The sequence below is a fragment of the Oncorhynchus clarkii genome, chromosome 6 (assembly GCF_045791955.1).
Source record: "Oncorhynchus clarkii lewisi isolate Uvic-CL-2024 chromosome 6, UVic_Ocla_1.0, whole genome shotgun sequence".
NCBI lineage: Eukaryota > Metazoa > Chordata > Actinopteri > Salmoniformes > Salmonidae > Oncorhynchus > Oncorhynchus clarkii.
In genome coordinates, this window is record NC_092152.1 from 79,523,881 (window position 1) to 79,551,793 (window position 27,913).

General features: G+C 44.7%; 1 protein-coding gene across 1 annotated transcript in view; it reads left to right on the top strand.

Annotated features, from left to right (window-relative positions):
- LOC139412450 (ADAMTS-like protein 3) overlaps positions 1-27,913 on the top strand; it is a 203,237-nt gene that overhangs the window by 130,116 nt on the left and 45,208 nt on the right. The window contains exons 12-15 of the mRNA XM_071159238.1: positions 620-767; positions 4,700-4,784; positions 11,581-11,876; positions 13,560-13,692. Of these exons, the coding sequence (XP_071015339.1) occupies positions 620-767; positions 4,700-4,784; positions 11,581-11,876; positions 13,560-13,692 (662 nt within the window). The remainder of the gene's footprint in view (positions 1-619; positions 768-4,699; positions 4,785-11,580; positions 11,877-13,559; positions 13,693-27,913) is intronic.

Sequence of the window (27,913 nt, forward strand, 5' to 3'; positions counted from 1 at the left end):
GTTTCTTCTTTCAATCACTCACATGGGTCTAACCAATGTGGAGATGGCATGTGGGTACCTGCTTCTATAAACCAATGAGGAGATGGGAGAGGCAGGACTTGCAGCGCGATCTGCATCAGAAATAGAAAGGAGTTCTATTTTAGCCCTTGGCATCGCAGACAGTTGTTGGCGCACGCGGGCAGTGTGGTGCAATAACTGAATAACATGGATTTCTAAATTTATTTTGCGTCGCTCACGCACGTGACGTGTCCGGTCTGGTCAGCATGTTAGGGGCCACGTCAAATTTATTCAGCCGCCTGAGGTTGTAGAGGCGCCTTCTTCTTCATCATGATGTCGGTGTGGCAAGACCATTTCAGGTCCTCAGTGATGTGCACACAGAAGAACTTGAAGCCACTGCCTCTGTTAATTGGCTACAAGCCTCTGTAAACTGGCTATGAAGCCTCTATGAACTGGCTATGAATCCTATATGAACTGGCTGTATGTGGTAAGAACAGGAGCTTATGTGCACATACTGTAACATACACAATTTATATAAAGTCAGTATTACGTTTATATAAACTGGTGGTTGATTATAGTGTGCTATTGTAACTGTGTGTGTGTGTGTGTGTGTGTTTTGCAGTGCACAGTGACGTGTGGCCGTGGGTTGCGGTACAGAGTGGTCCTGTGTATCGACCACAGGGGACAGCACACTGGTGGCTGTAACACATCCCTCAAACCACATATCAAAGAAGACTGCCTGGTACCTGTCGCATGCCACAAACCCAGAGGTACGGTATCCACTGTGTCTGTGTTTATGTGTGTGTGTGTGTCCCTGTCTACATACAACTAGTACTGTCAGCCTCCCCCTGTCTACATACAGCTAATACTGTCAGCCTCCCCCTGTCTACATACAGCTAATACTGTCAGCCTCCCCTGTCTACATACAACTAGTACTGTCAGCCTCCCCTGTCTACATACAACTAGTACTGTCAGCCTCCCCTGTCTACACACAGCTAATACTGTCAGCCTCCCCTGTCTACATACAACTAATACTGTCAGCCTCCCCTGTCTACATACAACTAATACTGTCAGCCCCCCCTTGTCTACATACAACTAGTACTGTCAGCCTCCCCTGTCTACATACAGCTAATACTGTCAGCCTCCCCTGTCTACATACAACTAATACTGTCAGCCTCCCCTGTCTACATACAACTAGTACTGTCAGCCTCCCCTGTCTACATACAACTAGTACTGTCAGCCTCCCCCTGTCTACATACAGCTAATACTGTCAGCCTCCCCTGTCTACATACAACTAATACTGCCAGCCTCCCCCTGTCTACATACAGCTAATACTGTCAGCCTCCCCTGTCTACATACAACTAGTACTGTCAGCCTCCCCCTGTCTACATACAACTAGTACTGTCAGCCTCCCCCTGTCTACATACAACTAGTACTGTCAGCCTCCCCCTGTCTACATACAACTAATACTGTCAGCCTCCCCTGTCTACATACAGCTAATACTGCCAGCCTCCCCCTGTCTACATACAGCTAATACTGTCAGCCTCCCCTGTCTACATACAGCTAGTACTGACAGCCTCCCCCTGGCGACATACAGCTAATACTGTCAGCCTCCCCTGTCTACATACAACTAGTACTGTCAGCCTCCCCCTGTCTACATACAACTAGTACTGTCAGCCTCCCCCTGTCTACATACAGCTAATACTGTCAGCCTCCCCTGTCTACATACAACTAGTACTGTCAGCCTCCCCCTGTCTACATACAACTAGTACTGTCAGCCTCCCCCTGTCTACATACAACTAATACTGTCAGCCTCCCCTGTCTACATACAGCTAATACTGTCAGCCTCCCCTGTCTACATACAGCTAATACTGTCAGCCTCCCCTGTCTACATACAACTAGAACTGTCAGCCTCCCCCTGTCTACATACAGCTAATACTGTCAGCCTCCCCTGTCTACATACAGCTAATACTGTCAGCCTCCCCTGTCTACATACAGCTAATACTGTCAGCCTCCCCTGTCTACATACAACTAATACTGTCAGCCCCCCCTTGTCTACATACAACTAATACTGTCAGCCTTCCCTGTCTACATACAGCTAATACTGTCAGCCTCCCCCTGTCTACATACAGCTAATACTGTCAGCCTCCCCTGTCTACATACAACTAATACTGTCAGCCTCCCCTGTCTACATACAACTAATACTGTCACCCTCCCCTGTCTACATACAACTAATACTGTCAGCCTCCCCTGTCTACATACAACTAATACTGTCAGCCTCCCCTGTCTACATACAGCTAATACTGTCAACCTCCCCTGTCTACATACAACTAATACTGTCAGCCTCCCCCTGTCTACATACAGCTAATACTGTCAGCCTCCCCTGTCTACATACAGCTAATACTGTCAGCCTCCCCTGTCTACATACAGCTAATACTGTCAGCCTCCCCTGTCTACATACAACTAATACTGTCAGCCCCCCCTTGTCTACATACAACTAATACTGTCAGCCTCCCCTGTCTACATACAGCTAATACTGTCAGCCTCCCCCTGTCTACATACAGCTAATACTGTCAGCCTCCCCTGTCTACATACAACTAATACTGTCAGCCTCCCCCTGTCCACATACAGTCAGGAGTAAAACTCAATCTGGCAAGCAAATATTTACGCAGCAGACAATTAACTAAGTCATAGGCCTTCATTATCACAGCTAGATATGGCTGAGGGACTGGAGACTAAAGACCACTGGGGTGTGTATATGTGTGTATTTGTGTGTGTGTGTGTGCGGGGGGGGGGGGGGGGGTGTATCAGAAAGTCAGTGTGTGGATTGTGTATGTGTGTGTGCAGAGTGATGTGGGTTTGGCTCTAGAACTCCAGGCTTCAGTAATGTTGGCAAAGAGTCAAAACTGGCATCTTGGTAGACATCTGGAGTAAATGAAGGGTGAAAATATGAGCTACTTGAGAGGGAAATATTTGCTTTTTAAAAGTCTCCCAGTGAAATAGTAAGGATGATCATTTAGTTGAGAGGAGGAGATGTATTTTAAATCAACCGCCCCTCTCTTCTGATTTAGTAGTATGGTGATTGGTTTGGTTGTTTTCATGCTGTGGTCAGTGCCTTGCACACCCATACACACACACACACACACACACACACACACACACACACACACACACACACGCACACGCACACGTACACACACACGCACACACACGCATATACACACACACACGCATACACACACACACGCACACACATTTGTTTTACTGTCCTTGTGGGGACCAAACAATTGATTCCCATTCAAAATCCTATTTTCCCTAACCGCTAACCGTAACCTTTTAACCTAACCCTAACCTTAACCCAAACCCTAACTAACTGTAACCTTTTAACCTAACCCTAACCTTAACCCAAACCCTAACTAACTGTAACCTTTTAACCTAACCCTAACCTTAACCCAAACCCTAACTAACTGTAACCCTAACCCTAACCCTAACCTTAACCCAAACCCTAACTAACTGTAACCTTTTAACCTAACCCTAACCTTAACCCAAACCCTAACTAACTGTAACCTTTTAACCTAACCCTAACCTTAACCCAAACCCTAACTAACTGTAACCTTTTAACCTAACCCTAACCTTAACCAAAACCCTAACTAACTGTAACCCTTTAACCTAACCCTAACCTTAACCCAAACCCTAACTAACTGTAACCCTAACCCTAACCCTAACCTTAACCCAAACCCTAACTAACTGTAACCTTTTAACCTAACCCTAACCTTAACCCAAACCCTAACTAACTGTAACCCTTTAACCTAACCCTAACCTTAACCAAAACCCTAACTAACTGTAACCCTAACCCTAACCTTAACCCAAACCCTAACTAACTGTAACCTTTTAACCTAACCCTAACCTTAACCCAAACCCTAACTAACTGTAACCTTTTAACCTAACCCTAACCTTAACCCAAACCCTAACTAACTGTAACCTTTTAACCTAACCCTAACCTTAACCCAAACCCTAACTAACTGTAACCTTTTAACCTAACCCTAACCTTAACCCAAACCCTAACTAACTGTAACCCTTTAACCTAACCCTAACCCTAACCTTAACCCAAACCCTAACTAACTGTAACCCTAACCCTAACCTTAACCCAAACCCTAACTAACTGTTACCCTTTAACCTAACCTTAACCCAAACTAACTGTAACCCTAACCCTAACCCTAACCTTAACCCAAACTAACCCTAACCCTAACCTTAACCCAAACTAACTGTAACCCTAACCCTAACCTTAACCCAAACCCTAACTAACCGTAACCCTTTAACCTAACCCTAACCTTAACCCAAACTAACTGTAACCCTAACCCTAACCTTAACCCGAACTAACTGTAACCCTAAACCTAATTCCTAAGCCTAAAATAGCATTTTTCCTTGCGGGCTGGCAAAATGTCCCCACAAGGACATTAAATAAATGTTCTGGTCTCCACAAAGATAGTAAAACCAGAGAGAGAGAGAGAGAGAGAGAGAGATGTTTCACACATTGCAGTGTTATCCTAGGCCAACCCTTGTGAATGTGTGCATTTCATCAGAAAATGGGAAGCTATAGCATGGGAATGTGGCCTAAAACTATCTTTCCCTGATCTGGAGTCAGTTACTGTGCCCAGTGTAAGGCAGCTGACTAACTATGTGTGTTTAATATCTGGTCTAGAGTCAGTTCCTGTGGAGGCCAAGCTACCCTGGTTAAAACAAGCCCAGGAGCTGGAAGAACAACGCACCGCTACAGAGGAACCAACGTGAGTAGAGATACACACACTCAAGTCCACACTGCATGCGCACACGCACACAGACACAATATCACACACATACACACACAAACACACATGCACACAAACAGACTCACACACACACACACACAGATGCAAGAACACACAGACACACACACACACACACACACAAACACACACACACACACACACACACACACACACACACACACACACACACATAGACAAACACACACAGCAAGAGAACCTGGATGGAAGTCTACTTCTGCCATTGGCTCCTGTTTCTCTCTCTCTCTCTCTCTCTGTCTCTCTCTCTTTCTTTTTGTCTCTCTTTCTCTCTATGTTTCTAGAACATTCTGAACTCCCATAGAGCTATATTATTAGAGCTGCTAGAACTGTGTTCCAAAGGGCACTCTTTTTCCTAGTGCACTACTTTTGACCATAGATAAGCCTAGGGGCTCTTGTCAAAAGTAGTGCATCTTTGTAACGTTAGCCCCCACGAATGGGACAATCAGGTTAAAGCCCACTGGGCCAATCACAGTCCAATACAGGCCCCCTAGTAAAGACACAACCCAGAGGAAAGTAAGTGCAGTCCCCAGCATCAGACACACACACACACACACACACACACACACACACACACACATATATGTATTCACACTCTAATATTCACATATACACACACACACTTACAGTGCATGCAGGCAGGCACACACACGCATATAAACAGAAGAAGCAGACATACACATGCGTGCGTGCACACCTCCTCCGCCGCGGTCGGCTGGGGTCTATCAAAGGCATCGTTCATTAAACAGTATGTGGAGTAAATGTGTGTGGCCCTTTCCTGCAGTCAAATTACTAAAGCACCCTCTAGTGGCCTCATGGGTGGAACGGTATTTGTCATTTCATAATTATTTAACATCATTTGTTTTAAACACATAAAATCCGGTGTTTCTATGTCAAACAGTTTTGTTATATTTCAGTATTCTGTGATGTGTATAAAGTGTAATATTGGGATGCAAACTCAACATGTAATACATTTCAAATCTATATCTGACATGGTACAGGTGTCTTCTTTTTTTTGATCCCATAACCATGTGTGTGTGGTGTATACTTTTGTTTCAAAGTAGAATTGTATAAGACTACCAAGAAACACTCTGTGTGACCCTGATTTAGCCCACTGCAGTAAAAGGTTAAGAGTTCACAGGAGAGAGAGAGACCCAGCAGTAGTTGAACAACTTATCAGGAACACAGCAGATCTGGCAACCCTCAGTATAGTCTGAGCAAAGGGTTGCCAGATTGACTTGTTTCCTTTGATAACTTGTCTCGTATTACTGCTGTAGTGCCTAACCCCTATCAGAGACAGACTTCCCTTTTAGACGTTCCTTTTCCGCACAGTTCCTCATGTTGCTATATATAGGAGAACACTCCAGGGTTCCGGTGGTGTGTGTGTGCATGCGTGCGTGTGTAGAGGCTGAGTCACTGAGCATGGCGGTCCGGATGTCTCCAACACAAGCCCTTATCACGGGCCTGATAACTCACACATATACACACATACCGCCAGAGCTTATCCACAGGTCTGAGCTAATGTCCTGGTGGGTTTCCTCTCCTTCCTCTGTTGGTGATGAGCATGTGATTATGGCCTGCTGCTGTGGTCCTGTTAGTACTGACACACACACCCTGGGATCTGTCAGGTCTAGAGGCTCACACACCCACACACACTCTCTTACACACACACACTCACATACATCTCCCACACCCCTTGCAGACACACACACACACACACACACACACCAATACACATGCCCCAATAGGTCCACAGACGACGCAATCGCAGCCACACTGCACACTGCCCTAACTCATCTGGACAAGGTGACAAGAGGAATACATAAGTGAGAATGCTGTTCATTGACTACAGCTCAGCATTTAACGCCATAGTACCCTCCAAACTCGTCATTAAGCTCGAGACCCTGGGTCTCGACCCCACCCTGTGCAACTGGGTACTGGACTTCCTGACGGGCCACCCCCAGGTGGTAAGGGTAGGTAACAACATCTCCACCCCGCTGATCTTCAACACTGGGGCCCCACAAGGGTGCGTTCTCAGCCGTCTCCTGTACTCCTTGTTCACCCACGACTGCGTGGCCACGCACGCCTCCAACTCAATCATCAAGTTTGCGGACGACACTACAGTGGTAGACTTGATTACCAACAACAACGAGACGGCCTACAGGGACGAGGTGAGGGCCCTCGGAGTGTGGTGTCAGGAAAATAACCTCTCACTCAACGTCAACAAAACAAAGGAGATGATCGTGGACTTCAGGAAACAGCAGAGGGAGCACCCACCTATCTACATCGACGGGACAGTAGTGGAGAGGGTAGTAAGTTTTAAGTTCCTCGGCGTACACATCACGGACAAACTGGATTGGTCCACCCACACAGACAGCGTTGTGAAGAAGGCGCAGCAGCGCCTCTTCAACCTCAGGAGGCTGAAGAAATTTGGCTTGTCACCAAAAGCACTCACAAACTTTTACAGATGCACAATTGAGAGCATCCTGTCGGGCTATATCACCGCCTGGTACGGCAAGCTCGAGACACACAACCGTAAGCCTCTCCAGAGGGTGGTGAGGTCTGCGCAACGCATCACCAGGGGAAAACTAGGTGCATCAAAGCAGGGACTGAGAGACTGAGAGACACACACACAAACAGCTTCTATCTCAAGGCCATCAGACTGTTAAACAGCCATCACTAACATTGAGTGGCTGCTGCCAACATACTGACTCAACTCTAGCCACTTTAATAACGGAATTGATGTAAAAAATGTATCCCTAGCCACTTTAAACAATGCCACTTAATATAATGTTTACATAGCCTACATTACTCATCTCATATGTATATACTGTACTCTATACCATCTACTGTATCTTGCCATCTTTATGTAATACATGTATCACTAGCCACTTTAAACAATGGCACTCTTATATGTTTACATACCCTACATTACTCATCTCATATGTATATACTGTACTCTATACCATCTACTGCATCTTGCCTATGCCGTTCTGTACCATCACTCATTCATATATCTTTATGTACATATTCTTTATCCCTTTACACTTGTGTGTATAAGGTAGTAGTTTTGGAATTGTTAGGTTAAGATACTGGTTGGTTATTACTGCATTGTTGGAACTAGAAGCACAAGCATTTCGCTACACTCGCATTAACATCTGCTAACCATGTGTATGTGACAAATAAAATTTGATATGATTTGACATGCACACACACACACACATGCAGAGATACACATTAACACATATACACACACACACACACACACACACACACACACACACACACACACACACACACACACACACACACACACACACACAGCTTCCCCACCACCTCATTCACCCTCATTAGTTCCCGACGTCTTTGGAAGTAAAGCACTTTACATCAGTCATTCACCCCCGTACATAGAAGAGTCTGTTTTCTCCATTTTCATTTACATTCTGACATCATCATGATCTTTCTTAATGACACAGTCTAAACATGACAGACATACACACACACACACACACACACACACACACACACACACACACACACACACACACACACACACACACACACACACACATACAACACACCGGTCCAAACATGACACACTACGGCTGTGAGGGAATAGCAGGTCCCATAAAACGGAATCCCAAGCGCTAGAAGAATGTTTAGACAGCGGGACCAGGGTGTGTGTGTGTTGACTTTCTCATCTGGCTTTGGGGGACGATTGGACAAATGTAACTACTTTCACAAACCCACTGGAATGACATTACCTTTCTAAGCAGCAGAAAAATACAAGACATGAATATTGTCACGATCTGATTTCTGTCACTTCAAACATGTATTTTGTTTAGGAATAAATGTTATTTTTTTCATTCTTCATTCTCTCGCTCTTTCTTTCTCTTTCTGTCTCTCCTTCTCTTTTCCCACCTCTCTACCTCCCTCCCCGCTGAGTATAGATACAACACACTACAAATGTAAAACATTGTTCTTTCACTGAAATATACTATCTATCCAAAATGTATGTCAGAGTACAGCTTAGGACTTCAGTCGGTCTGTGTTAGGTTGGCTGAGCCAGAAAGTGTCTGTCATTCAGTGTTAGTCTGCATTTGGAATGCATGGCATGGCATGATTTTCCTACAAGTCTTAGAAAAAATAGTTCCAAAAGTTTTTTTTCCGGAGGGATAGAACTGGTTTGATCAAAATAACCCTTTTTGGAAGACAAGGGTTCTTTGTAAGGCAAAGGGTTCTTTGATGATTCTTTGGGAGGCAAGAAGTGTTCTTCATAGAACCATATATACTATTTCCCAGCATGCTCTATTGCAGCGAGATTTTCGGAATTGTTTGTTTTACTGTAATATCTATGTTTTTGCATGTGCATTGCTTGGTTGATACATTTTATGCTACACAGAAATAAATAACATACAGTTTTCTAAACGAATCGAATATGTTTGTAATGTGATTTATTGCACCCGTTACTGAGATGGTTGTTCCTGTTTAGATGATTGAGTTAGTCTCAGTATTCAATCTTCCCAACCCTGGCATTCATTCTGAATGCAGGTTGCAGGATCTCCTAACTCTGGCTGGATTCTAATATAATGCCAGTTTAATGTGACTTGCAGGCCTGATGTGGCCTGTAAACCAGGATGTTCCTAACACCGCTGTGTTAGGGTATAACTAGGCCCTCACATAAAGGCCTTATGATACATGCAATGTATTGTCAAAACTAATTACATGTTAAAGTCTAATAAGGTTAGTGCAACTGTTCATGGAGGGTTATAGGAAGAACCCCCCCAAAGATAAAAAGGTTCTCGGTAGAGAACTTCTACACCTTCATTGCTTGCTGTTTGGGGTTTTAGGCTGGGTTTCTGTACAGCACTTTGAGATATCAGCTGATGTAAGAAGGGCTATATAAATACATTTGATTTGATTTGATTTAGAACCCTTCACAGATGGTTCTAGGAAGAACCTTTAGATTATAAGATGGTTATTGGTAGAACCATTCATAGAGGGTTCTAGTTAGAACCATACCTTTGGAAAGTATTCAGACCCCTTTCATTTTTCCTCATTTTGTTACGTTACAGCCTCATTCAAAAATGGATTACATTAAAAAAATCCTCAGCAATCTACACACAATACCCCATAACCACAAAGTGAAAACAGGTATTTAGAAATGTTTGTACATGTATCACAAATTTTAAAAAACAGAAATATCTTATTTACATAATTATTCAGACCCTTTGCTATAAGACTCAAAATGTTTCTCAGCTGCATCCTGTTTTCATTGATCATCCTTGAGATGTTTCTACAACTTGATTGGAGTCCACCTGTGGTAAATTAAATGAATTGGACATGATTTGGAAAGGCTATATAAGGTCCCACAGTTGACAGTGCATGTCAGTGCAAAAACCAAGCTATGCGGTCGAAGGAAGTTTCCGTAGAGCTCTGAGACAGGATTGTGTCAAGGCACAGATCTGGGGAAGGTTAACAAAACATTTCTGCAGCATTGAAGGTCCCCAAGAACACAGTGGCCTCCATCATTCTTCCTACAGCTGGCCTCCCGGCCAAACTGAGCAATCGGGGAGAAGGGCCTTGGTCAGGGAGCTGACCAAGAACCCGATGGTCACACTGACAGAGCTCTAGAGTTACTCTGTGAAGATGGGAGAACCTTCCAGAGGACAAACATCTCTGCAGTACTCCACCAATCAGGCCTTTATGGTAGAGTGGCCCGACGGAAGCACATGACAGCCCACTTGGAGTTTGCCTAAAGGCAACTAAAAACTCTCAGACCATGAGAAACAAGATTCTCTGGTCTGATGAAACCAATATTCTCTTTGGCTTGAATGCCAAGCATCATGTATGGAGGAAGCATGGTGGTGCCAGCATCATGCTGTGTGGGTGTTTTTCAGCGGCAGGGACTGGGAGACTAGTCAGGCTTGAGGCAAAGATTAACAGAGCCAAGTACAGAGAGATCCTTGATGAACACCTGCTCCAGAGCGCTCAGGACCTCAGAATAAGGTGAACGTTCGCCTTCCAACAGGACAACGACCCTCAGCACACAGCCAAGACAACGCAGGAGTTGCTTCGGGACATGTCTCAGGAATGTCCTTGAGTGGCCCAGCCAGAGCCCGAACCCAATCGAAGATCTCTGGAAAGACCTGAAAATAGTTGTGCAGCAACGCCCCCCCCCATCCTGCCTGACAGAGGTTGAGAGGATCTGCAGAGAAGAATGGGAAACTCCCCAAATCCAGGTGTGCCAAGCTTGTAGCGTCACCCAAGAAGATGTGAGGCTTTAATTGCTGTCTAAGGATTTTCAGCAAAGTACTGAGTAAAGGGTCTGAATACTTATGTAAATGTGATATTTCTGTTTTTATTTTTATAAATTAGCAAAAATTTCTACAAACCTGCTTTTGCTTGGTCATTATAGGGTATTATGTGTAGATTGATGAGGGAAGATAACGATTTAATACATTTTAGAATATGTCTGTAACCTAACAAAATGTGGAATAAGTCAAGGGGTCTGAATACTTTCCAAAGGCACTGTATACAGGAGGTTCTTTGGGGAAAAAAACATACAAATGTCAGTTTTTTAATTTGTTGTATGAAACGACTTAATTCTTATGAAAAAGGTAGAGATGCATTTTACTTTACTGACAGTCAAAAACTGACATATACAATTTCATCCGTGTTCATCTCAGTGTTACCTAACTCCATTCGCTGAGTCTTCCTCTCTGTGTGTACTCTCCAGGTTAATCCCAGGTTCGTGGTCTCCCTGCAGCGTCACCTGTGGTCTCGGCAAACAGACACGGGAGCTGAAGTGTCGTGTCCTCCTCTCCTTCACCCAGACGGAGGTGGACCTGCCCGAGGAGGAGTGCGGTGAAGAGCGGCCCCAGCTGGAGAGGCCCTGCGATGGGGGAGCCTGTACTCTAGGCCCAGGCTTCTCTCCTGACCTCCAGGATCCTCAAGGCCCTCACACCCAGGGTGAGGAGCCCCACCACTGGGACTACAGGGGCTTTAGTGGCTGCTCGGCCTCCTGTGCTACAGGTGAGCTGCACCGGTGCTTCAACGAAACCTAAACGTTGTACCTAACATTGTAACATTGTTATCCCAACCATCATACCAAACATATTTTCCCAAACATTATCTGAAATAATACTGCCACATTATCCCAAAAGGTCATACGAAACATATTCCCAAACATTTTCCCAAACATTATCTGAAATAATACTGCCACATTATCCCAAAAGGTCATACGAAACATATTCCCAAACATTTTCCCAAACATGATCTGAAATAATACTGCCACATTATCCCAAAAGGTCATACGAAACATATTCCCAAACATTTTCCCAAACATTATCTGAAATAATACTGCCACATTATCCCAAAAGGTCATACGAAACATATTCCCAAACATTTAAACAAGCATTATCCTAAACATTACCCTAGGTATAATCCTAAATTCCAAACACTACTAAAAAGGGTTGTACTGTAGCATTATCCCAAACATGCAACATCCTTGTCTACATGATAAATCTGGTAATTACTCAAATAACTCCTTCACTATTACCCTGTGAGATGGCTTTCTTATTAAAGTTTCATATTTATTTTATACAGGATGGGATTCTCATAGTCATATACAGGAGGTCAGGGGTGTCGAACTCATTTCCCCCTGGGGGCCACATTTGTTCTTTAATGGAGTTCAGAAGGCCACAGTGAAAATTGCTTATATTTCCTTGCCATACAATTTTGCAAAACATAGTCCTCTATCCATCAGGGAATTTTCAGCGCTCCCCGACTGTCTAGTGATTATTAGTGAGCCAAACAGTCAAGAAACTGTATGAATATAGGTCCATTATCATTTCTACACAGTTTGGATTTGGTTTCAGTCATTTTAAAGTATATTGAGTTAGTTTCCCCCAAAACAAAAATGTTATTCATTTAGAAGAAGAACAAGTAGTCAAACCCCTGCAGTAGATGCTTTGTTTCTATCTCAGTGTCCATGTGTGACCTCTCTGTTTCTCTAACCCCACTATATCACTCTCAGCTCTCCCTCTCTCAGCTCTCCCTCTCTCAGCTTTCCCTCTCTCAGCTTTCCCTCTCTCAGCTTTCCCTCTCTCAGCTCTCCCTCTCTCAGCTCTCCCTCTCTCAGCTCTCCCTCTCTCAGCTTTCCCTCTCTCAGCTCTCCCTCTCTCAGCTCTCCCTCTCTCAGCTCTCCCTCTCTCAGCTCTCGCTCTCTCAGCTCGCCCTCTCTCAGCTCTCCCTCTCAGCTCGCCCTCTCTCAGCTCTCCCACTCTCAGCTTTCCCTCTCTCAGCTTTCCCTCTCTCAGCTCTCCCTCTCTCAGCTCTCCCTCTCTCTGCTTTCCCTCTCTCAGCTTTCCCTCTCTCAGCTCTCCCTCTCTCAGCTCTCCCTCTCTCAGCTCTCCCTCTCTCAGCTCTCCCTCTCTCAGCTTTCCCTCTCTCAGCTTTCCCTCTCTCAGCTCTCCCTCTCTCAGCTCTCCCTCTCTCAGCTCTCGCTCTCTCAGCTCGCCCTCTCTCAGCTCTCCCTCTCAGCTCACCCTCTCTCAGCTCTCCCACTCTCAACTCGCCCTCTCTCAGCTCCCCTCTCTGTTGTTCTCTGTTTTTGGTCACCTTGTCATTCTCCACCTAAACCACCCACCCTCTCTCTCTCTCAGCCTGCCCCCCCTCCTCCTCTCTCTCTCTAACTCTGTTCCCCCTCTCCCCCAGGGAGACAGACAGCAGTGGTCAGGTGTGTGAGCCGGGAGAGAGGAGGAGAGGAGGTTGACGATTCTCTCTGTGACCCCTCTAGCCGCCCTCCAGTCATGGGCCGCATCTGCAACCCCGAGCCGTGTCCCCCAAGGTGAGAATCTAACACACATTAGGCAATCCTCTGCTGACTGGCTGGGTTGAAGTTCAGGCCAATCACAACTAGAGGTCGACCGATTATGGTTTTTCAACACCGATACCGATTATTGGAGGGCCCAAAAAAAGCCGATACCTATTAATTGGCCGATTTTTTTATTTATTTATTTGTAATAATGACAATTACAACAATACTGAATGAACATTTATTTTTAACTTAATATAATACATCAATAAAAATAAATTTAGCCTCAAATAAATAATGAAACATGTTCAATTTGGTTTAAATAATGCAAAAACAAAGTGTTGGAGAAGAAAGTAAAAGTGCAATATGTGCCAAGTAAAAAAGCTAACGTTTGAGTTCCTTGCTCAGAACAAGAGAACATATGAAAGCTGGTAGTTCCTTTTAACATGAGACCTTCAATATTCCAAGGTAAGAGGTTTTAGGTTGTAGTTAATATAGTTTTTATAGGACTATTTCTCTCTATATCATTTGTATTTCATATACCTTTGACTATTGGATGTTCTTATAGGCCCTTTAGTATTGCCAGTGTAACAGTATAGCTTCCGTCCATCTCCTCGCCCCTACCTGGGCTCAAACCAGGAACACATCGACAACAGCCACACTCGAAGCAGCGTTACCCATCACTCCACAAATGTCGCGGCCCTTGCAGAGCAAGGGGAATAACTACTCCAAGTCTCAGAGCGAGTGACGTTTGAAACGCTATTCGCGTGCACCCCGCTAACTAGCTAGTCATTTCACATCGGTTACACCAGCCATTAGGCTGATAGGCTTGAAGTCATAAACAGCGCTGTGCTTGTGAAGAACTGCTGGCAAAACGCACGAAAGTGCTGTTTGAATGAATGCTTACGAGCCTGCTGGTGCCTGCCATCGCTCAGTCAGACTGCTCTATCAAATAATAGACTTAATTATAACATAATAACACACAGAAATACGAGCCTTTGTTCATTAATATGGTCAAATCTGGAAACTATCATTTAGAAAACAAAACGTTTATTGTTTCAGTGAAATACGGAACTGTTCGGTATTTTATCTAACGGGTGGCATCCCTAAGTCTAAATATTGCTGTTACATTGTACAACCTTCAATGTTATGTCATAATTACGTAAATTTCTGGCAAATTAGTTCGCAATGATCCAGGCTGCCCAAACTGTTGCATATACCTTGACTCTCCGTGTAATGAACGCAAGAGAAGTGACACAATTTCACCTGGTTAATATTGCCTGCTAACCTGGATTTCTTTTAGCTAAATATGCAGGTTTAAATAATATGTACTTCAGTGTATTGATTTTAAGAAAGGCATTGATGTTTATGGTTAGGTACAGTCGTGCAACGATTGTGCTTTTTTCGCAAGTGTGCTTTTGTTAAATCATCCCCCAGCGTTGCATCGATTATATGCAACGCAGGACACGCTAGATAAACTAGTAATATCATCAACCATGTGTATTTAACTAGTGATTATGATTGATTGATTTATTGTTTTTTATAAGATAAGGTTAATGCTAGCTAGCAACTTACCTTGGCTTCTACTGCATTCGCGTAACAGGCAGGCTCCTCGTGGAGTGCAATGTAAGGCAGGTGGTTAGAGTATTGGACTAGTTAACTGTAAGGTTGCAAGATTGAATCCCAGAGCTGACATGGTAAAAATCTGTCGTTCTGCCCCTGAACAAGGCAGTTAACCCACTGTTCCTAGGCCGTCATTGAAAATAACACTGTGTTCTTAACTGACTTGTCTAGTTAAATAAAGATTAAATAAAGATGTAAAAAAAAAAAACGCAAAATCGGCATGGAAAAATACAGATTTCCGATTATTATGAAAACTTGAAATCGGCCCTAATTAATCGGCCCCAATTAATCGGGCATAATTAATCGGCCATTCTGATTAATCGGTCAACCTCTAATCACAGCAACTCATTAACATTCTATGTTTGACTAATTATCGATACTGCCAGGAACCATCTTCTGTTGTCATGCAAAGATACACGCTCATTAGCATACCCCTGTTTGTGTGTGCGTGTGTGTTTTTCAAGTTTTATTAGTTGTATGAACAGGATACACAATGAAATGCTAACTTTCAGGTTGCTTCTCGACAATGCAACAACAATAACCAATAATAAAATATAAGACTACAAACATAAAGTAAATGGCTCAGTGGAATAGAAATAAGCATTTTAGCATAAGTATAATACAGGAATATTCTAGTACAATATTTACACATGTATTGGGGAAGGGGGGGATTGGGGGGCAAGTGTTTAAATTGTGCAGTATTAGCATTAGTAAATACAAGTCTGTTAGCAGCAATTGTGATGTAAGTGCAAAGGTGCAAAAAGTGGTCAGTCCAGTTCAAGTGTTCACCATACCTGTAGATAGAAACTGTCTTCCTCAGGCACCATTTCAAGTAGATGTCCTGGATGGGTGGGAACACACCCCAGTGATGTACTGGGCCATCTTCACCCCCCGCTGGAGGGCCTTGCAGTCGTAGACAGAGCCATTCCCATACCAGGCTGTGAGGTAACCGGTCAGGATGCTCTCGGTGGTGCAGTGGTAGTATTTGGAGAGGATCCGGGGTGGCACGCTGAATTTCTTCATCGGCCTTAAGAAGTAAAGATCCTGTTGTGCCCTCTTGACAAGAGCAGTGGTGTTGTTGGTCCATGTCAAGTCTTTGGTGAGGTGGACATGGAGGGACCTAAAACTGCTGACTCTCTCTACTGCAGTGCCGTTGATGTGGATCGGGGCGTGTTCCCTCATCTGCATCCTGAAGTTGACAATAAACTCCTTTGTTCTGCTGATAGTGAGGGAGAGCTTGTTGTCCTGCCAGTTCACTCACATCCCTATAGGCTGACTCAGGCCTACAACCGTGGTGTGGTCAGCAAACTTGATGATGGAGTGGGTGTCGCCACACAGTCATGGGTGAACAGGGAGTACAGCAAAGGAGTGAGGACACACCCCTGGGGGGCCCCTGTGTTAAGAGTAAGTGTGGAGGAGATGTTGTTGCCAATCCTCACAGCCTGTGGTCTGCTTGTCAGGAAGTCCAGGATCTAGTTGCAGAGGGTGGTGTTCAGACCCAGGGCTTTGAGCTTGGTGTCAAGCTTGGAGGGAACAATAGTGTTGAATGCTGAACTTAGTCAATGAACAGCATTCTCACATAGGTGTTCCTCTTGACCAGATGTGTTACGGCCGTGTGTGTGTGCGTGCCGGCGTGCGTGCATGCATGCATTAGTTTGTGTGTGCTTCTCTTACCCGTAAACCCATTAACATACTCCTCCCACCGTTCCTCATTGTCCAGTGAAGGCAAACATCCTCTGTCACCCAGGATGTTTGTTAGCGACCAATCGGATGTTTCTGTTCCTGTAACAACATCCTGTTGTAGTAAATGTGAAGCCGAGGTAAACACGGTGGAAGCACAGCCTAACTGTTTTCTCCTCTCCGTGTCCCTCTAACTGAAACCTTTCCTTCACTGTCTTATTAAGCATCTGGTTGTTTGTTTCCCTTCTGACAAGGCCTGCTGCACACTAACGTGTGTCGTAAATAGCACCCTATTCCCTATGTAGTGCACTACTTGCTGGTCAAAATAAGTGCACTCTATAGGGAACAGGGTGTCATTTGGGACACAAACCAAAATGAATTGGAGAGGGAATGTAGGTGTTCTGGCAGAGGTGAATGTCATTTGAGAGAGGACAGGTTCTCAGAGCATCAGACAAAGACAGATACAGGCAGACACACACAGTACCCAGAGACAGATACAGACAGATACACTCGAAGCAGCGTTACCCATCACTCCACAAATGCCGCGGCCCTTGCAGAGCAAGGGGAATAACTACTCCAAGTCTCAGAGCGAGTGACGTTTGAAACGCTATTCGCGTGCACCCCGCTAACTAGCTAGTCATTTCACATCGGTTACACCAGCCATTAGGCTGATAGGCTTGAAGTCATAAACAGCGCTGTGCTTGTGAAGAGCTGCTGGCAAAACACACAAAAGTGCTGTTTGAATGAATGCTTACGAGCCTGCTGCTGCCTACCATCGCTCAGTCAGACTGCTCTATCAAATAATAGACTTAATTATAACATAATAACACACAGAAATACGAGCCTTTGTTCATTAATATGGTCAAATCTGGAAACTATCATTTAGAAAACAAAAAGTTTATTGTTTCAGTGAAATACGGAACTTTTCGGTATTTTATCTAACGGGTGGCATCCCTAAGTCTAAATATTGCTGTTACATTGTACAACCTTCAATGTTATGTCATAATTACGTAAATTTCTGGCAAATTAGTTCGCAATGATCCAGGCTGCCCAAACTGTTGCATATACCTTGACTCTCCGTGTAATGAACGCAAGAGAAGTGACACAATTTCACCTGGTTAATATTGCCTGCTAACCTGGATTTCTTTTAGCTAAATATGCAGGTTTAAAAAATATATACTTCAGTGTATTGATTTTAAGAAAGGCATTGATGTTTATGGTTAGGTACAGTCGTGCAACGATTGTGCTTTTTTCGCAAATGTGCTTTTGTTAAATCATCCCCCAGCGTTGCATCGATTATATGCAACGCAGGACACGCTAGATAAACTAGTAATATCATCAACCATGTGTAGTTAACTAGTGATTATGATTGATTGATTTATTGTTTTTTATAAGATAAGGTTAATGCTAGCTAGCAACTTACCTTGGCTTCTACTGCATTCGCGTAACAGGCAGGCTCCTCGTGGAGTGCAATGTAAGGCAGGTGGTTAGAGTATTGGACTAGTTAACTGTAAGGTTGCAAGATTGAATCCCAGAGCTGACATGGTAAAAATCTGTCGTTCTGCCCCTGAACAAGGCAGTTAACCCACTGTTCCTAGGCCGTCATTGAAAATAACACTGTGTTCTTAACTGACTTGTCTAGTTAAATAAAGATTAAATAAAGATGTAAAAAAAAAAAAACGCAAAATCGGCATGGAAAAATACAGATTTCCGATTATTATGAAAACTTGAAATCGGCCCTAATTAATCGGCCCCAATTAATCGGGCCTAATTAATCGGCCATTCTGATTAATCGGTCAACCTCTAATCACAGCAACTCATTAACATTCTATGTTTGACTAATTATCGATACTGCCAGGAACCATCTTCTGTTGTCATGCAAAGATACACGCTCATTAGCATACCCCTGTTTGTGTGTGCGTGTGTGTTTTTCAAGTTTTAAGTTTTATTAGTTGTATGAACGGATACACAATGAAATGCTAACTTTCAGGTTGCTTCTCGACAATGCAACAACAATAACCAATAATAAAATATAAGACTACAAACATAAAGTAAATGGCTCAGTGGAATAGAATAAACATTTTAACATAAGTATAATACAGGAATTCACATATTCTAGTACAATATTTACACATGTATTGGGGAAGGGGGGGATTGGGGGGCAAGTGTTTAAATTGTGCAGTATTACCATTAGTAAATACAAGTCTGTTAGCAGCAATTGTGATGTAAGTGCAAAGGTGCAAAAAGTGGTCAGTCCAGTTCAAGTGTTCATACCTGTAGATAGAAACTGTCTTCCTCAGGCACCATTTCAAGTAGATGTCCTGGATGGGTGGGAACACACCCCAGTGATGTACTGGGCCATCTTCACCCCCCGCTGGAGGGCCTTGCAGTCGTAGACAGAGCCATTCCCATACCAGGCTGTGAGGTAACCGGTCAGGATGCTCTCGGTGGTGCAGTGGTAGTATTTGGAGAGGATCCGGGGTGGCACGCTGAATTTCTTCATCGGCCTTAAGAAGTAAAGATCCTGTTGTGCCCTCTTGACAAGAGCAGTGGTGTTGTTGGTCCATGTCAAGTCTTTGGTGAGGTGGACATGGAGGGACCTAAAACTGCTGACTCTCTCTACTGCAGTGCCGTTCAAATCAAATCAAATCAAATTTATTTATATAGCCCTTCGTACATCAGCTGATATCTCAAAGTGCTGTACAGAAACCCAGCCTAAAACCCCAAACAGCAAGCAATGCAGGTGTAGAAGCACGGTGGCTAGGAAAAACTCCCTAGAAAGGCCAAAACCTAGGAAGAAACCTAGAGAGGAACCAGGCTATGTGGGGTGGCCAGTCCTCTTCTGGCTGTGCCGGGTGGAGATTATAACAAAACATGGTCAAGATGTTCAAATGTTCATAAATGACCAGCATGGTCGAATTATAATAAGGCAGAATAGTTGAAACTGGAGCAGCAGCACAGTCAGGTGGACTGGGGACAGCAAGGAGTCATCATGTCAGGTATTCCTGGGGCATGGTCCTATGGCTCAGGTCAGTTGAAACTGGAGCAGCAGCACAGCCAGGTGGACTGGGGACAGCAAGGAGTCATCATGTCAGGTAGTCCTGGGGCATGGTCCTAGGGCTCAGGTCCTCCGAGAGAGAGAAAGAGAGAAGGAGAGAATTAGAGAACGCACACTTAGATTCACACAGGACACCGAATAGGACAGGAGAAGTACTCCAGATATAACAAACTGACCCTAGCCCCCCGACACATAAACTACTGCAGCATAAATACTGGAGGCTGAGACAGGAGGGGTCAGGAGACACTGTGGCCCCATCCGAGGACACCCCCGGACAGGGCCAAACAGGAAGGATATAACCCCACCCACTTTGCCAAAGCACAGCCCCCACAACACTAGAGGGATATCTTCAACCACCAACTTACCATCCTGAGACAAGGCTGAGTATAGCCCACAAAGACCTCCGCCACGGCACAACCCAAGGGGGGGGGGGCGCCAACCCAGACAGGATGACCACATCAGTGACTCAACCCACTCAGGTGACGCACCCCCTCCAGGGATGGCATGAGAGAGCCCCAGTAAAGCCAGTGACTCAGCCCCTGTAATAGGGTTAGAGGCAGAGAATCCCAGTGGAAAGAGGGGAACCGGCCAGGCAGAGACAGCAAGGGCGGTTCGTTGCTCCAGAGCCTTTCCGTTCACCCTCCCACTCCTGGGCCAGACTACACTCAATCATATGACCCACTGAAGAGATGAGTCTTCAGTAGAGACTTAAAGGTTGAGACCGAGTTTGCGTCTCTGACATGGGTAGGCAGACCGTTCCATAAAAATGGAGCTCTATAGGAGAAAGCCCTGCCTCCAGCTGTTTGCTTAAAAATTCTAGGGACAATTAGGAGGCCTGCGTCTTGTGACCGTAGCGTACGTGTAGGTATGTACGGCAGGACCAAATCAGAGAGATAGGTAGGAGCAAGCCCATGTAATGCTTTGTAGGTTAGCAGTAAAACCTTGAAATCAGCCCTTGCTTTGACAGGAAGCCAGTGTAGAGAGGCTAGCACTGGAGTAATATGATCAAATTTTTTGGTTCTAGTCAGGATTCGAGCAGCCGTATTTAGCACTAACTGAAGTTTATTTAGTGCTTTATCCGGGTAGCCGGAAAGTAGAGCATTGCAGTAGTCTAACCTGGAAGTGACAAAAGCATGGATTAATTTTTCTGCATCATTTTTGGACAGAAAGTTTCTGATTTTTGCAATGTTACGTAGATGGAAAAAAGCTGTCCTTGAAATGGTCTTGATATGTTCTTCAAAAGAGAGATCAGGGTCCAGAGTAACGCCGAGGTCCTTCACAGTTTTATTTGAGACGACTGTACAACCATTAAGATTAATTGTCAGATTCAACAGAAGATCTCTTTGTTTCTTGGGACCTAGAACAAGCATCTCTGTTTTGTCCGAGTTTAAAAGTAGAAAGTTTGCAGCCATCCACTTCCTTATGTCTGAAACACATTCTTCTAGCAAGGGCAATTTTGGGGCTTCACCATGTTTAATTGAAATGTACAGCTGTGTGTCATCCGCATAGCAGTGAAAGTTAACATTATGTTTTCGAATGACATCCCCAAGAGGTAAAATATATAGTGAAAACAATAGTGGTCCTAAAACGGAACCTTGAGGAACACCGAAATTTACAGTTGATTTGTCAGAGGACAAACCATTCACAGAGACAAACTGATATCTTTCCGACAGATAAGATCTAAACCAGGCCAGAACTTGTCCGTGTAGACCAATTTGGGTTTCCAATCTCTCCAAAAGAATGTGGTGATCGATGGTATCAAAAGCAGCACTAAGGTCTAGGAGCACGAGGACAGATGCAGAGCCTCGGTCCGATGCCATTAAAATGTCATTTACCACCTTCACAAGTGCCGTCTCAGTGCTATGATGGGGTCTAAAACCAGACTGAAGCATTTCGTATACATTGTTTGTCTTCAGGAAGGCAGTTGATGTGGATCGGTGCGTGTTCCCTCATCTGCATCCTGAAGTTGACAATAAACTCCTTTGTTCTGCTGATAGTGAGGGAGAGCTTGTTGTCCTGCCAGTTCACTCACATCCCTATAGGCTGACTCAGGCCTACAACCGTGGTGTGGTCAGCAAACTTGATGATGGAGTGGGTGTCGCCACACAGTCATGGGTGAACAGGGAGTACAGCAAAGGAGTGAGGACACACCCCTGGGGGGCCCCTGTGTTAAGAGTAAGTGTGGAGGAGATGTTGTTGCCAATCCTCACAGCCTGTGGTCTGCTTGTCAGGAAGTCCAGGATCTAGTTGCAGAGGGTGGTGTTCAGACCCAGGGCTTTGAGCTTGGTGTCAAGCTTGGAGGGAACAATAGTGTTGAATGCTGAGCTTAGTCAATGAACAGCATTCTCACATAGGTGTTCCTCTTGACCAGATGTGTTACGGCCGTGTGTGTGTGCGTGCCGGCGTGCGTGCATGCATGCATTAGTTTGTGTGTGCTTCTCTTACCCGTAAACCCATTAACATACTCCTCCCACCGTTCCTCATTGTCCAGTGAAGGCAAACATCCTCTGTCACCCAGGATGTTTGTTAGCGACCAATCGGATGTTTCTGTTCCTGTAACAACATCCTGTTGTAGTAAATGTGAAGCTGAGGTAAACACGGTGGAAGCACAGCCTAACTGTTTTCTCCTCTCCGTGTCCCTCTAACTGAAACCTTTCCTTCACTGTCTTATTAAGCATCTGGTTGTTTGTTTCCCTTCTGACAAGGCCTGCTGCACACTAAGGTGTGTCGTAAATAGCACCCTATTCCCTATGTAGTGCACTACTTGCTGGTCAAAATAAGTGCACTCTATAGGGAACAGGGTGTCATTTGGGACACAAACCAAAATGAATTGGAGAGGGAATGTAGGTGTTCTGGCAGAGGTGAATGTCATTTGAGAGAGGACAGGTTCTCAGAGCATCAGACAAAGACAGATACAGGCAGACACACACAGTACCCAGAGACAGATACAGGCAGACACACACAGTACCCAGAGACAGATACAGGCAGACACACACAGTACCCAGAGACAGATACAGAGACAGATACAGGCAGACACACACAGTACCCAGAGACAGATACAGGCAGACACACACAGTACCCAGAGACAGATACAGGCAGACACACACAGTACCCAGAGACAGATACAGGCAGACACACACAGTACCCAGAGACAGATACAGGCAGAGACACACAGTACCCAGAGACAGATACAGGCAGACACACACAGTATCCAGAGACAGATACAGGCAGACACACAGTACCCAGACCCAGACAGGCTGGCACACACAGTACCCAGAGACAGATACAGGCAGACACACACAGTACCCAGAGACAGATACAGGCAGACACACACAGTACTCAGAGACAGATACAGGCAGACACACACAGTATCCAGAGACAGATACAGGCAGACACACAGTACCCAGACCCAGACAGGCTGGCACACACAGTACCCAGAGACAGATACAGGCAGACACACACAGTACCCAGAGACAGATACAGAGACAGATACAGGCAGACACACACAGTACCCAGAGACAGATACAGGCAGACCCACACAGTAGCCAGAGACAGATACAGGCTGACACACAGTACCCAGACCCAGACAGGCTGACACACACAGTACCCAGAGAAAGACAGGTCGACACACACAGTACCCAGAGACAGATACAGGCAGACACACACAGTACCCAGAGATAGATACAGGCAGACACACACATTACCCAGAGAAAGACAGGTCGACACACACAGTACCCAGAGACAGATACAGGCAGACACACACAGTACCCAGAGACAGATACAGGCAGACCCACACAGTAGCCAGAGACAGATACAGGCTGACACACAGTACCCAGAGAAAGACAGGCCGACACACGCAGTACCCAGAGACAGATACAGGCAGACACACACAGTACCCAGAGACAGATACAGGCAGACACATACAGTACCCAGAGACAGATACAGGCAGACCCACACAGTAGCCAGAGACAGATACAGGCTGACACACAGTACCCAGAGAAAGACAGGCCGACACACACAGTACCCAGAGAAAGACAGGCCGACACACGCAGTACCCAGAGAAAGACAGGCCGACACACACAGTACCCAGAGAAAGACAGGCCGACACACACAGTACCCAGAGAAAGACAGGCCGACACACACAGTACCCAGAGAAAGACAGGCCGACACACACAGTACCCAGAGAAAGACAGGCCAACACACACAGACCAGACAGGCCGACACACACAGTACCCAGAGAAAGACAGGCCGACACACACAGTACCCAGACCCAGACAGGCCGACACACACAGTGCCCAGAGCCAGACCTAAAGATAAGGATCAGCCAACCAAGCCCCAAATTGCCGTCACAATCCATGGAACTGTGTCGTTTTTAACATACACAGAACGCAGGTGGTTCCAATATCACTGGCAAGGTCTCAGCTAGTGTTTTTTTTTAACTTGTTATGAAATCATTTAAGTGTCAGCCATGCATTCCTTCAGAGACATAGGTTTAGTCCCAAATTGTACTCTATTCCCTATATAGTGCACTACTTTTGACCAGGGCCAAAAATGCACTAAATAGAGATTAGAGAGCCATTTGGGACGAAGACATACCTTTTGAGCGAAGCCCAGCTTCCAAAAACAAACAAAAAATTCATTCAACATTAGAATAACTTGGAAATGAGGTTCATCTTTGTAATTAAAGTTAGGATAAACATTGCAAATACATTTCTGTTTTCTATGGTGGAATCAAACTTAGAATAAACATCTAGATGATTACTGCATCGTGGAGAGGCTTGAATAATAATACAATTGGAGTTTGTGGTCTGACATAACAACTACTAATGGCTTCAGCAGTAACCTGAGTAAAGTTGTTTCTCCAACTGCAGAAACACAGTAGACTCTCTGGCCCCAGAGTTGAGCTCATGCAAGACATGTTCATTCAGACAGCCCTATAATGCCACACAGACAGCCCTATGATGCCACACAGACAGCCCTATGATGCCACACAGACAACCCTATGATGCCACACAGACAACCCTATGATGCCAACCAGACAACCAAATGATGCCACCCAGACAACCCTATGATGCCACACAGACAGCCCTATGATGCCACACAGATAGCCCTATCATACAACACAGACAGCCCTATGATGCCACACAGATAGCCCTATCATACAACACAGATAGCCCTATCATACAACACAGACAGCCCTATGATGCCACCCAGACAGCCCTATGATGCCACACAGACAGCGCTATGATGCCACACAGACAGCCCTATGATACCACACAGACAGCCCTATGATGCCACACAGACAGCCCTATGATGCCACCCAGACAGCCCTATCATACAACACAGACAGCCCTATGATGCCACACAGATAGCCCTATTATACAACACAGACAGCCCTATGATGCCACACAGATAGCAACAGGCTCAGAGACAGTTTCTACAAGCTATCGGACTGCTGAACACTTAAACTGGACTGACCACCTGCTCTGATTCTCTGCACCTCTGCACCTTAGCACACACACACACACACACACACACACACACACACACACACACACACACACACACACACACACACACACATATATATATAGATTCATGCTACATACACACCACAGCTGCTGCTACCAGACTCTTATTATGCTGCATCATTTAAACACTTCCCCCCTTCCCCAAAACACATGTAAATATTGGACTATAAATGATCCCTTCCTGTATTATACTGATGTTAACATGTTTATTCTGTTCTACTGAGCTGTTTACTTTGTTAGTATTCTTATCTTTTATTATTTGGGGTTCAAGCTGTGAAGCTGGTGAAACTCTCTTGTATTTGTTCCACTTCATATTGTTATTATTATGTTCCTTGTTCTGCTGTTTTAGTGAAAACATTCTAATTCCTGTGAGATGAAAAGGCCCAGGATTGTGTAACTTAGCAACATGGTAAAGGCCCAAGAGCCACACCCTCTCATGCAAATCCATGCGGATTGGCCACATAGTGGCTCTATAACAAGCGATTGGAAATGCTAACTTTGAAAGGTCAGCCCCCGCATCCTGTGTGACCTAGAGTCATGAAATGTTGTACATATTTCCCTCTCATCACACAGAACAAACTTGCCTCAAGAACCCATAAAATTAATTATGATGGATTTTCCACCATTTTTAATTTTATGAAAAACACTTTAAACACTTCTCCTCTGGCACTGAATGACTCGATCTTCACCAAACGTGATATCTGAAATCTATAGACCAAGGTCTGTAAGCACATTATAATCCATGTTAGTACGTCAAACAACATTGCCGCAACTGACAAATTAACATTCACGTGGGCGTGGTCTGTCACATAAATGCTTATAAATCAGTCACGGATATTGGTATTGTAATGGAACTTGGTACACATGTTCCGAACACTGTGAGGACTGGAAATATGCAGGAAAATTGACATCGACCACACAATGGCGCTATAACGGGTACATTTATTTTTCTTGGTCTGTTTCTCTTGGGACACATGCTCAAGGATATGAGTCTAGCTAACCTGTAAAATATGGTCTGCAGGGTAGTGTATGGTTATATCTGTGACTAACATTGAATGGTCGTAACAAGAGAGAGAGAGAGAAACTGAGAGAGAGAGAGAGTGTGTGTGTGTGTGTGTGTGTGTGTGTGTGTGTGTGTGTGTGTGTGTGTGTGTGTGTGTGTGTGTGTGTGTGTGTGTGTGTGTGTGTGTGTGTGTGTGTGTGTTTGAGCAAAAGAGGCAGGAACCTGGTTATTGTTCAAGGAAAAGTCTCTGATTGATTCTAAATGGCTAGTCAGACTGTGCTCTCATTAAGAGAGAAGTTGATGAGAGTCAAGCACACACACACACACACACACACACACACACACACACATCACAGATTGTTTTTCCAATCACTAACCCAAAGGCAGCAGGACAGCTGGCTCAGAGGGCTAGTGTTCGCTGCGTTCAGGAAAAAGCTGATCTTGATTAAGATCAACTCGTTTTATTGACACTAATAAGAGCAGTGTTTTATCATAATGCATAAAAACAGAACTAAAGCAGAAATAAACGTACCATTTAGAGTAGAATAACTACTTTCATGGCAGGTTTTGTCGAGCAGTAGATCTTCTCTTGTGGTCGTCTGGATCCAGGTTTCTGTTTCATGGAGATGATGGTTATTGCAGAGCAGAAGACTGCTGTGCTTTTTATGATCTTATAAATACAGACGTCTCAAAGGCTGCATCCCAACTGGCACACTGTTCCCTACATAGTGCACAACTCTTGACCAGAGCCCTATGGGCCCTAGTTAAATGTAGTGCACTATACAGGGAATAGGGTGCCATTTGGGATGCACAAAAATACTTGTGATCCCAGTCAGAACAAAGCCCTGGGAGTGTTGTCTCTGAGGTACTAAGATGGTACGGTATTCTCATCAGTTATCCGGGAGCTCTTAAAATAGACCTCTTAGATAAACAGTGTTTCCTCTTTTGCTTTCTCACGCTTACATAAGACGGTGGATGAAGGCACCGTGATTGTGTTCCAAATGACACCCTATGGGCCCTGGTCAGGAGTAGTGCACTACATAAGGAATAGGTGCCATTGGGGACACAGTCACCATCTCTCTCCAACAGCGTTTTGGTACCCCAGAAGTACATTCATTTCCAATGGAACGCTGCGTTTGCCTTGCAGCATTGTGTTGCAGAGGCAGTTGTTGCAGTGCGTTCTGTGTGCTGCATACCTTGGATTTATCAAACGTATTTCATCTCACTCTACGCGTAGACGGCTTGACAGAAATGGTAGCAGAAGGCGAACGTTGAACTATTGTTGCTCACATATCGAGGTGATAATGTGTACCATTTAGCACAATAACGCTGTCGGTGTGATCGAGGCGTCAGCCATAA